The 12,580-nt window shown below is 37.5% G+C and overlaps 1 protein-coding gene across 3 annotated transcripts in view; it reads left to right on the plus strand.

The window, feature by feature from the left end:
• LOC128651755 (Fc receptor-like protein 5) overlaps positions 1–12,580 on the plus strand; it is a 291,106-nt gene that overhangs the window by 114,273 nt on the left and 164,253 nt on the right. For all 3 annotated transcript variants that reach the window (XM_053704749.1, XM_053704756.1, XM_053704742.1), the window contains exon 2: positions 7,774–8,034. In XM_053704749.1, coding sequence (XP_053560724.1) covers positions 7,774–8,034 — 261 coding nt within the window. The remainder of the gene's footprint in view (positions 1–7,773; positions 8,035–12,580) is intronic.

A 12,580-nucleotide genomic window follows, 5' to 3' on the forward strand; every position in this document is an offset into this window, starting at 1 on the left:
TGTATCTAGTCTAAAGAAGTTGAGGTTAGGTTTAAAATATAACTTTTATTTGGTTAGTTAAAAGGACAGCTTTTTCGGTGTTTTGCTGTTCTCACTTTAGTTAAAAACACATCTCCTTATCCCCGATAACCCCTCTAATTGATCTCAACTCCTCCATAGATAAGATAGTACAGGATAAATGGGCTAACAGAGGACTGTACAGGATAGCAGACACCCTCATTAATGAGACATTCATGACACATAACCAATACAATGAACTAGACCCTTTAGACACACATATGTGGTACCACTACTTCCAGTTACGCTCTAGAGTACATGAAATTATGGGTACATCAACCACACGCGTTACCACTCCCTTTGAATCCATATGTCTTTCTAAAACTAGGCCAAAAGGCTCCATAACTAAATTATACCTAATATTCAATATAAATAATAACACAAACAAAACATCAACAATGGACAAATGGGAAGCTGGTTTAGGAAAGGAATGGGCAATTACAGACTGGATTCAGACACTCAGACAGGGTACAAAGTTCACGATTAACTCTGCATTACAGGAAAATTACCTAAAATCAGCCTATAGATGGTATTTATACCCCACTAGACTACATAAGATAGGAAACCAAAATAGTAATTTATGTTTCAGAGGATGCAGAGAGATTGGCACCTATATGCATATGTGGTGGCACTGTGAAAAAATACAACACTTATGGCAAGAAACAAACAAATTATTGCAAGACATATGTGACAGAGAAGTAACATTATTACCGGAACATGCTTTGCTACACCTCCCAATGAGAGGATTCCTACCAAAACAAAATAAATTAATTGCTCAATTATGTACAGCCACGAGATTATGCCTTGCTAGATACTGGAAAAATGAACCACCAGGGTTCTACATAATTCAACAAAAAATAGAGTATTTATACAAAATGTCTAGTTCAGTAGCGGATTTAATGGAATTTAAAGACACATTCATAGAAATATGGGAACCTTGGATAATGTACACAGAAGCAAAACACAGAGAGCAAGCCAACACCATAACAACTGTCAGGCCCCATATCAATCCTGGTGTACAAGCTAAATAGCCAAAGACAAGCTAATAGTATACCAACACAGACTATATCAAGAGAGTTACTGATTTAGGAGAGATGTTGAAGTTGAATGTACAAGTCAACTATTCTTAGTTTATACAAAAAGGTAAACAATATACAGAGGTGCAAGATGGAAAAAAACACACAATATTCTGTACAAATGAACTAAGAACTAATACTCTCCTTTAGGTCAGACCGCAGCCTTCTTGCAGTCTCTCCCTTGTGACTGTGTATAGATAGATAGTAGTAGTAGATGGCGCTGGTCTATTGAGTGATTTTCTCTAGTAAGTAAAGAGAAAAAAGGCTTGATGCATATATTGAAGCCAATTAATATGGGTGCAGCATACTCACTCCATAAGATGAATCTTTACAGCTGAAAGGGAACGTAGCGTCAGATGGCAAGAGTCCACAGGTTCCTGGAGTCAAATACTGAATTTTCAGGTTTATCCAAAAGTGGACTATAAATGAATAGAGACCCAAATAACAAAAGTATCCAGTGTGTAATTGAAAAAAAATGTAGTAACTTACTCCATAAATAAGGAGATTCCAGCTCAGCACAGCAAAACAAGATCTTGACAATCTTTCAACAAAGGATAAAAGGTTTTATTTGCTCAACGCGTTTCAACATATTACACGTCTTTATCAAGAGCATACATTAAAACAAGTAAAACAGGTAAGTAAAACCAAGTATTGAGTGTTTTACTTACCTGTTTTACTTGTTTTAATGTATGCTCTTGATAAAGACGTGTAATATGTTGAAACGCGTTGAGCAAATAAACCTTTTATCCTATGATAATAGGAGTAAATTAGAAAGTTGCTTAAAATTGCATGCTCTATCTGAATCATGAAAGACATTTTTTGGGTTCAGTGTTCCTTTAATACCTTGAACTGTCATAAACAAAATCACTTTGCAAATATCTGATTCAGCTATCTACTTCCCCAATAAGAATTGTGTATACTTGGATTGGCAGTCCTTGATGAATACGTGTCACAGGTGGATGGTTGCTGTCTCTATTGATAGAATTCAATAAGAATTTAAGGGCCATTGCTGCTGCCCTGAAGAATTAAAGGTTAAACCCGACTGTGGGCTTGTTTCCATTGAGTCGTTAAAAATGGAGCCGTAAGCTACCAAAGCGGCCGACAGCTAAAAGTAAATTACGGCTCCATTTTAGTACCAGGTTTCCATTGAAAAAGTTTCTGCTTTGAGTGCGGTCACGCTTTTCGTGTAAAGTTAGCGTTGTGTTAACGCTCCACCCGATGCCAGATTTTTAAAACATTAATAGGTTACTATGGTACCAGACCTTACATTATTAACCCCTATTCCGCCAACCCCCATATCACAAAGTATCTATTAAAACTATTAACCCCTAACCCGTCATGCCCTCATATCACAAAGTATCTATTTAAACTATTAACCCCTAATCCACCATGTCCCCACCACGCAAACAACTAATCACTAAGCCCCCTAACCTAACACCCCCTAAATTAACCCTATTACATAAATTAAAATAATCCTAAATTACAATTAAAATAATAAATCCTAAATTACAATTAAAATAAAAAACATAATATTACTTTAAAAATAAAAAATAAACAGTTTAAATTAATCTAAAATTACAAAAAATAAAAAAACTCTAACATTACATAAAATATTAAACGAAATTATCAAAAATAAAAAAATGATACCTAATCCCTATGAAAATAAAAAAGCCCCCCCAAAATAAAAATACCCCCTAATCTAATACTAAGCTACCTGGTAGAGCACTTCTCTCTTTGAATGCAAATTAATATGACCCTAGGGAGGTCTCCCTATGGGTGATGGGGGAAACCAGACGTGGACTCCTTGCCCAGTGTGCTTAGAGGAATGTGGCTGCACCTCACTGACGAGGCCCATAAGAGGCAGAAACGATTGTCTGGGGTTGTCATGTTTCTTGTTCAGACGAAAATTGCCTGGTATTTCGGGGCTGGATTGACCTTACTTGGCGGGATCAGACTGATATACTACAGGAAAGTTTTCCTCTGTGAAGAGCACACTGGTCTAAAAGAGGCTGCTTCTGGGTGGTAAATCGTCATAGAACTAGCTGATGAGCTGTTGTTTGTTCCTGGTAGAGCGCTTCTCTCTTTGTATGCTAATACTAAGCTACCAATAAGCCCTTAGAAGTTGCTTTTGTAGGGCATTGCCCTAAGTTAAACATCCCCTTCACCTTTAAAAAAAACTAAGTTTCCTCTAACAGTAAAACGCTCCCACCCACCAAACCCCCCAAAATAAAAAAACTAACAATAAAAAATTCTAAACTACCCATTGCCCCTAAAGGGGCATTTGTATGGGCATTGCCCTTAAAAGGGCATTCAGCTCTTTTACTGCCTTTAAAATGGCATTCAGCTCTTTTACCGTTCATTAAATCCGTAATCTAAAAAATATTTTTTTTAGAAAAAAAAGCCTAAGTCTAACCCCCAGATAGGTACTCATGGATCCTGAAGTCCGGTGGTGAAGTCTTCTTTCAAGCGGCGACCTCTTCTATTCAGGACTGCGGAACTGAAGACCGGCGACCGCAGAACTGAAGACAGGCGACCAAGGAACTTAAACCCGGCGACTGCGGAGTTAAGGAGCATGGAGAATACTCTTTGTACGATCACAGCCGCACACTGAATATTGAATGCAAGTTACGCTTTTAAATATGGCATACCTTGCATTCCTATTGGCTGATTTGATTCTTCAAATTCAAATCAGCCAATAGGATGAGAGCTACTGAAATCCTATTGGCTTCTTTGTATGGGACACAAAAATATTTTCGGCAGCCGGAGTCCGGTTGCTGAAATTGAGTTATAATGGGCCTTTGGAAGCAGTGGGTGAAAGATATTGCTTCCGACAGCTTATTTAACGGTTTGCGAGCACCCGCAAACCTAATTACGGCTCAATGGAAATGAGACCTGTGTTGGGGAGAAACCTTTGTCTTTTGTAACCACTCACAAGCAAGCTTTTTTCATGGCAAAGTGGTCTCTATAATTGTTTAATAAATAACTAATTGATGCAATGGCAAAATAAATACTGGGATGAAGGGTAATAATGAAGTATCAAACATGCCAGTACAGCTATAGTGAACTTCCATTCCCCCTTCCCCTGGTGCCTGGACCGCCACTAGAAATTTTGGGGCCCCTGACTTAACCATTGATCAGGGCCCCCCCCCCCTTTTGACATGTGCAATTTTTGACCAAGTGACTAAAACATATATATGCACTTTATTCTTAAGTGTCTATTTTAACTTGGAAATGTTATAAAGGTAGTAACATACAATCACACAGACACACTCATACACTGAAACACACACACACACTCACACATAAGGATTCACATATAGACACTCTAGCAGACACGCAAAGAAACACACAGCACTTGTTTACATTGACCTGACAAATAATGAGGTAGACTAAAGTTTTGTAAAAAAAAAAAAAAGGAGATTTAGAAAACAAAATATGGAGTTCTGATTATCTTTTTGTAAAGGAAGATGCCAACTAAATGATGACAACAGCATGCAGTGGCTGAAAGGAAGGACCCTGAACAATAATTTAAAGGTTAAATGATGGATTGGTGACTTCCGGAAAGGTCTCATTAGTCTCAAAGTCTGTAGAAAGATGTGAATAATCAGTAGTAAGGTCAAAATGTCCTAAAAAGGAACAGACAATGGACACACACAAACTCAAACTTGCACATACACCCAAGAAAACACCGACAGAGACAGCCTCAGAAAACACACAAAGACATACACACACAGAGAGAAACTTACAGAAAAAACACAAAGACATACACACACAGAGAGACAACAACATAAAACACAGAAAGACATGCATACACACACCCTCACTGAGACATCCACAGAAAACACACAAAGACATACACACACCCTCACAGAGACACCCACAGAAAAAAACATACCCTCCCAGAGACATCCACAGAAAACACAGACATACACACCTACCCTCACAGAGGCATCCAGAGAAAATACACAAAGACAAACATACACACACCCTCACAGAGACACCCATAGAAGAAGCTCAAAGACATATGCACACACCCTCACAGACATCCAAAGAAAATGCACAAAGACATACACACCCACCCTCACAGAGAGACCCACAGAAATAAATACATACACACTCATAGAGACACAAACCAAAGCACAAAGACATAAACACAGACACCCACAGAAACACTCACAGGAGCAAACATTTATGTACCTTGCATCCCCTAAATCAACGTTGTGTGACATTCATGATAAAAAAAAAATGCAGAAATCAAGAGATCACTTTTTAAAGAATCATATTTGTAAATATGCAAACAAAAATAATGGTGTGAATTCAAAATTGTACATTAATAATCTGGGTAGATGGCTAGATGAAGAAAAGTACTTTTAAAAGGTTGACATATGTTTGTTTGTTTTTTCCCCATTTTCCCCAACCGAGAGCACCACTTCAAATATTAGTGTACAAATGTTCCCATCTGTCAGCTGTACTTATGGATTTTGAAAATGCTGTACTCTATATGGTCTTGGTGGAACCATAAGCTGTGGTACTCATACCATTAGATCTGGTTAAATGCAGGATTTATGCTTGTTGGTATGTATTTCAAAATTAAGTCAGCTGTAGTGTAAACTGAACAGTTTTAAATTAACCTGTCTCATTTCAAACACTGAGCAATCTTAGTCTGAGAGTAAAACATTTTATGCAGATGTAAAAATCTTAGATAAAATGCCTCTTTGCATCTGGAAAGTCCTTGCATAAAGGGGCAGTGAACTGGAAAGTAATGTAATATATATATATATATATATATATATATATATATATATATATATATATATATATATATATATATATATATATATATATATAAAATCATATCTGCCAAAAGGGCACCTACCATTTGTGTATTCAGGAGGAAACATTTCTGCATGGTTTTAAATATAGAATTTCTACAGCATTGTCAAATAATCATAAATACAATGCTGATAAAAAAATGTGTTTTATAGACCCCTGGCCCCACCATACAATTACTACCACACTGAAGTTACAATCCTGAAATTGCACAAAGAAATAAAAAAAAATTGCTAAGTAAGTCCTACCTCCTCTGCAAATGAAAGTGATCTGCCGTCTGACTCAGGCACACACTGTACAAACAAAGTGCCAAGTCTGTCTCACACTGTGTATAGTGGTTTAGTGCACACTCAGAAATCCTCTCAAATGCTAATACTTTACTCCTTGTAATAACATTTCCCATGCTCAATTAGTACTCTGCTGTAGTACCCACTGGTGGCACATTGGGCCCCTGACAGGAGTCACCCCTGTCACCCCCTGATGGCAGCCCTGCCTGGTGCTATATATTTAAATTGACAGACGCTTACTAACAGAAGCTAACTTCTATTGTGTTTTTACATTTTTCTAGTGCAATTTAAAATACGTTTTGCTACCACAATATAATTTTTCAATTATCAAGGAATTTTATTGATATTAAGTAAAAGTTAAGTTTTAAAAATTAACATTTTGTCTGCTACATTTATACTTGTCCTATAAGATTGGCTTGAGCATTTATTAAAATGGACATTCTACAACAGAATATTTATTGTTTTAAAAGATAGATAATCCCTTTATTACCCATTCCCTAGTTTTGTATATTAATACACTTTATACCTCTGTGATTATCTTGTATCTAAGCCTCTGCAAACTGCCCCTTATTTTAGTTCTTTTGACAGACTTGCATTTTAGCTAATCAGTGCTGGCTCCTAGGAATTCCATGTGCATGAGCACAGTGTTATCTATATGAAACACATGAACTAACACCCTCTAGTGGTGAAAAACTGTCAAAATGCCCTGAGATAAGAGGCGGCCTTTAAGGGCTTAGAAATTAGCAAATGAACCTCCTAGGTTTAGCTTTCAACTAAGAATATCAAGAGAACAAAGCAAAATTAGTGATAGAAGTAAATTGAAAAATTGTTTAAAATTACATGCCTTATCTGAATCATCAAAGTTTTTTTTGGACTAGACTGTTCCTTTAAGTGCATTTAGCTGTTGAATTCAATGTGTCAATTGTGTTACCGATATCTAGTTGGCAGATGGATTTGCATCGTATGGACATCTATTCTGATTTCCTATCCATTACACAAATGGTTTTAATTCTTGGATGTTGGAAAACTTGTATCAGGAGATGATACACAGATGATTGACACAAGATTGGAATTGTTTCCTATGTGTTTAATTCCTGCAAAAGTCAGTAAATCAGCTTCATAGCAGCAATGCACTACTGGGACCTAGTGAACATATTTGATGAGCCAATTACAAGAGGAATATGTGTTTAGCTACCAATCACCAGCTAGTTCCCAGTAGTGTATTGTTGCTCCTGAGTCTATCTAGATATGCTTTTCAACAAAGGAGAATTAAGTACATTTGATAACAGAAGTAAATTCAAATGTCTCTTAAAATATGCTCTATCTGAACCATGAACTATTATTTTGTTTTTCATGTCCCTGTAAAAGCATTTTGTTTAAACTTTAGTAGATTATTGGTAATCAAGGAACTTACTTTTCAGTACATTATCACTATTATAATTCTTATTAATTTGAATTTGAATAGGGAGACTAAAAAATAAAAGTATACTTTTCGGATATTAACAAAAAATTTTTTATTTCAGAATGGGTGATTCTTCAGGTACCCATCAATATCTTTGAAGGGGACGACCTACATCTGAGATGCCACAGCTGGCCTTTCGCCACATATGCTGTTAAAAACATAAAATTTTATAAGGATAAAGAAACAGTTCCTAGTTATAATAATGAAATTGTTTTTGCTATAAATAGAGGATTTAACAATGGTATATATGGATGTACTATGGTCTTAAAGTTCGCCATAACTTCTAAAATATACGAAGACTGGACAAATCTTTCTGTTCAAGGTAAGGACAACCGTTTTTTATACAAACTTTTCAAGCAATATATTTTCATTAATTTCATTACTTATATTATAATCTATGAAAACTAACATCCATCACTTTTTACACACAGAAACTTACCTCAGACGGCCCCCCAAATCAAAATTTTAACAAACTTCATTCTGTTGGTTAGATCTTTGTTAAAACAGGTTAGGTCAAGTGTTTATTATGTTAGATCTAACATGCAAAAGCTGGTATTAACAATTATTTGGTGGGGATCTTCTAACCCTTCTTCAGTCCCCAGTTAGCAAAAAAATGGATGAAAAGTCATTTAATTTGATGGATATTTGTTAGATCAGGTAAGATCAGTCACTTGTTTTGTTTTCTTAGATCTACCATAATTACAGACATATTAAGTATTACATTAGGGGGAGCCTTTATTTATTCAAAGGGAGTGCTAGTCCCTCATAATAAGGAATTGGACAAACAATTATATAATTTGATAGATATTTGTTAGATCAGGTATAATCAGTCAGTATATAATCATTCAAGCTAATAGATCTTTGTTAGATTATTTTAGATCAAGTATTAATAAATGTAACTTGCAAAATGTATTAACAATTATAATGTGTGAGATTCTGTATATTTAATATGGGGTGCCAGCCCCCATAACAAAAAATATTAAAAAAAATGCATAATAGTGATCAGCATTTCATAACCTAGAGACTTTCCATAGTGAGTTATGTAGCGGAGCTTTGGTACTTTGTTCCCCAAGAATACAGCAGTATCTCTGATGGGGGTCTCTCTTCCTCAGTCCAAACCTCGGGACAGCACCTAAATTATAGGACTGCTACCAGAGTGATTGTTGCTGAAACCGGGGTCAAACTAGCAGCTATATCTCTCCCAGATGGGTTGGTCTCAGTGGGCTCCCAAACATGTAGGGATTCCTCTGCCTGACTCCTTCTTCCAGGCAAGTCTCAGTCCCTCTGCCCCTCTTCTTCTTCCAGGTAGGTATTGGTCCTTCTGTTGTTATTCAATGTCCAGGAACTTTCAACCAATAGAGGACGCTGTTAAACAATGTCCATCTGTTTGTAAACGTCACGTTATACTTAAAAATATTCTGCATGGGAGCATATGCAAACAGCAATCCTGAATGGAGTTCCCGGTGATTAGCCTTGAATCCTCCGATTATCAGCTATGCACCATCCAACAGCTACACTACAAAATTTGATAACCATAACAATATATAATAGTTCTTCTTGGAGTTTGTCACTAATTTTGCAGCTGTATTCTTGAAACCTCAGCTCAAGATCGGACGATAGGAGCCTGGAGCAGCGTCTCACTACAGATGGCGCTTCCCCCTCGGTAAATCCTGTTATTATTGGACACTATCCTATTCTACTCAAATCAGTAGCATTACCATCTCTGCGAGGAGGAAAAACATTTCAGGGAATAATATCTCTTAGTGAGATTCTCAGGAGTGTCAAACATGACAGGAGAGAATGAACTAAAACGGCTCGACAAGCTCCTTGCAAAATTTGAAAATCTCATGCAAAGAATAATAGATAAAGCCCCATCTGAACATACGTTACAGCTTTTACATGTGGAGCAGATTCTCAATACATTCCCAACCAGGTCACCAGATGCAGGGATCCCTGTTGGCATTGCAGCATCTGCTTGCGTGATCCTGCTAAAGAAACAACATGGCTTACCTCAGCCACAGAAGAACCTTATAATTAGGCTGACCATATTGCCGCTTTAAACAGGGACACATATACAAAAATCATATGTCAGGGTTCTTATACAAAACATTTATTTAAACAGCCCTGAAAACAGCCCTTACATATGTATTTTTCATATGTGTCCCTTTTTAAAGCGGCAATATGGTCACCCTACTTATAATGCCACGAGTTGTGCAGCATACAGAGTAGTCATAGAGATTAAAGTTGAATCTTCCAGAACATGCCATCTTGATTAAAACCTGTGCCTCTAGTTATGAAGCCGTCTACTTAGCTGCATTTGCCGGCCCAATACGCTCGCCTAAGCTCGCCTACCATCGCCGCCGCGGACCTGAATACGTTTGCCAAATTTATCAAAAAAGCTGTCAAGAAGCTGCGCACCAAGTACGGAGCAATAAGCAGCGGACTGTTGTTAACTAACAGTCATCGATCTCGCTGCTCATCGGCTTCTTCGCAGCTTCTTTGATAGCCTGTCACTAAGCACCCACACTAAACTACACTGTTTTACCCCCTAAACCGCCGCTCCCGGAGCCCCCCACAACTAAATAAAGTTATTACCCCCTAAACCACCGCTCCTGGACCCCGCCACAACTATAATAAATGTATTAACCCCTAAACCGCTGCTCCCGGACCCCGCCGCCACCTACATCATACCTATTAACCCCTATCCTGCCCCCCACTACACCGCCACCACCTATATTCAAGTATAGTAATTATCTTTTTTGTTTAAAGTTGATCATATTTGTTCTCTTTTGAAGGAGATTTTTCTTACTTTAGAGGTTAACAATCCTAATGTAGCTGTGAAGTTTAAGAATCAATTAGATTTAATTTATAAACCCATAGTTAAGTCCCCTGAGATTTTTCCTGTCCTTGATACTGTCTCTGTGATAGTCTCTAAGGAATGGTTTAAGCTGGATTGGGCCATTTCTGCCTTGGCTAAAAGTACTGCTATTTCTTTGGAAGATAGTTTCCTTTAAAGACCTTTTGGATAGGAAGTTAGAATCCTTCCATAGAAGTTTCAAGGTTTCACCCTGATTTTGATTGCTTTTTGCTGCTTTTTATCTTGGCTGCCATTTTAACTCATCTGTCTCTCTCCTCACCTGTAGCAGAGTGTGTAACGCTGCTCACTACTCCCAGACTCCCACTTATGGCCAAAATGGAGAACATCATCAGAGAGAGACAGGTTGTAGTCCCAGAATGATGATGTCATCACTTCCTATTTAACTGCCACAGTCCTGTTTGCCATTGATCTTGCGTTGTCTCTGACCTCTCTGTGAGTTCCTGTGTTCAAGACTCAGTGTATTACCTGGCTTGTTTGACGTTCCTTCTGGTTCCTGATTCCTGGCTTGTTCCTGACTTTGCTGATCTTCGTGTTCCTGACCCCCAACTCGTCTGACTAATCACTTTGTTTCCTGACCCGGATTGTCTGACTATCTGCTCTGGCTTTGACTCTTGGTTTATGGACTCGTTATTATATTTTTTGTTATTTTTTAATAAAGGTGTGATTAATTTAGCATTTCACGTCTCTGTGTGGTTCCTGGTACCCTGACATTATGCAAGGGCTAATAATCCACCTTTACCCACCATCATTTCCAGGATGGAGGAACAGGATCATTGCATGGATTAATTTGCACTAGCCCTGCAATCCCTTCTGAATTGCACTGCACACTTGGATCAGAGTGCCCCACAATCTATGGCTACTCCTGTTACCACTGCTGCAACTAGTCCTACCAGGAGCATGTCCGTTTCTGTACATCTACTCCAACGATATGGAGGTGATCCTAATCAATGCAGAGGTATTTTAAATCAGGTGGGCATATACATATTACCTCAGACGTTTCCCTCTGACAGAGCTAAGTTGGGATTTCTCATCTCATTACTCTTTGACGTGGTTCTGGCTAATCCCTTGAGGGAGACTAATAAAACTGTGATATATAATTACCCTGAATTTGTGGTTCCTTTCGAAGGGTATATGATGTCCCGGATCGCTTCTGCTCTGCTGCCAAACAACTCATATCCATTCAGCAAAGTATGAGATCTGTAGCCCAGTACAGAGTGGGAGCTGTATATTTTTGCAGTAGTTGTATTGCTCTATTTTTTGTTATTTTTTTTACATTTGTTACATAGCTTTAAAACTGTGTAAAAAATTTAAAAGTTCTTCTCTCTATTGTACAATCTAATCCAAAGTATAAGGTAAATCTGTCAAAAAGTTGGTAACATAACTGATTTGTGAATGGGCACTGCTTTTATCACCGGATGCGACAATACACACCTTACAAGATGGCGGTGCCCAGTATTAGGATGCAAAGCTTCACCAACTGGCTTCTGTAAAGAGATCTGCAGGTACAGAAGGAATAAAATAGCATGGTGAGAAGTAACCCTGCAGTTTAAAGGGACATTGTACTCTAAAATTTGCTCCCCTTTAAAGTGTTCCCGATTGTCCATTTTACCTGCTGGATTGTATTTAATTGTTTGGAAACAGCTACTTTACATTTATTTGTTGTTTGAAATAGCTACTTTTGTTGTATCCCCACCTACATGGAAAATATGAGTAACAAACATTTCTCTGCAGAAAAGTTGTATAAATAGGAGATAATAGCACTGGTTAATCTCTCAGTGTGGTTATGAAGGAGAAAAAGATGATTTTGTAAGGGAAATAGCTGCTTATGTTTATTCAAACCCCCAGCCATAATTAACATTTTAACCTAACATAAATACTTGCTGGCTTAGCCCATTGTTATGGGCATGTCCTATGTAATGGTGTTAGATAAACAAAAGCCATTTCAAATATAGAAATAAACATGAAGAAACATTTCCCCATACATTTAATA

Source organism: Bombina bombina, chromosome 1 (assembly GCF_027579735.1).
Source record: "Bombina bombina isolate aBomBom1 chromosome 1, aBomBom1.pri, whole genome shotgun sequence".
NCBI classification, from domain to species: domain Eukaryota; kingdom Metazoa; phylum Chordata; class Amphibia; order Anura; family Bombinatoridae; genus Bombina; species Bombina bombina.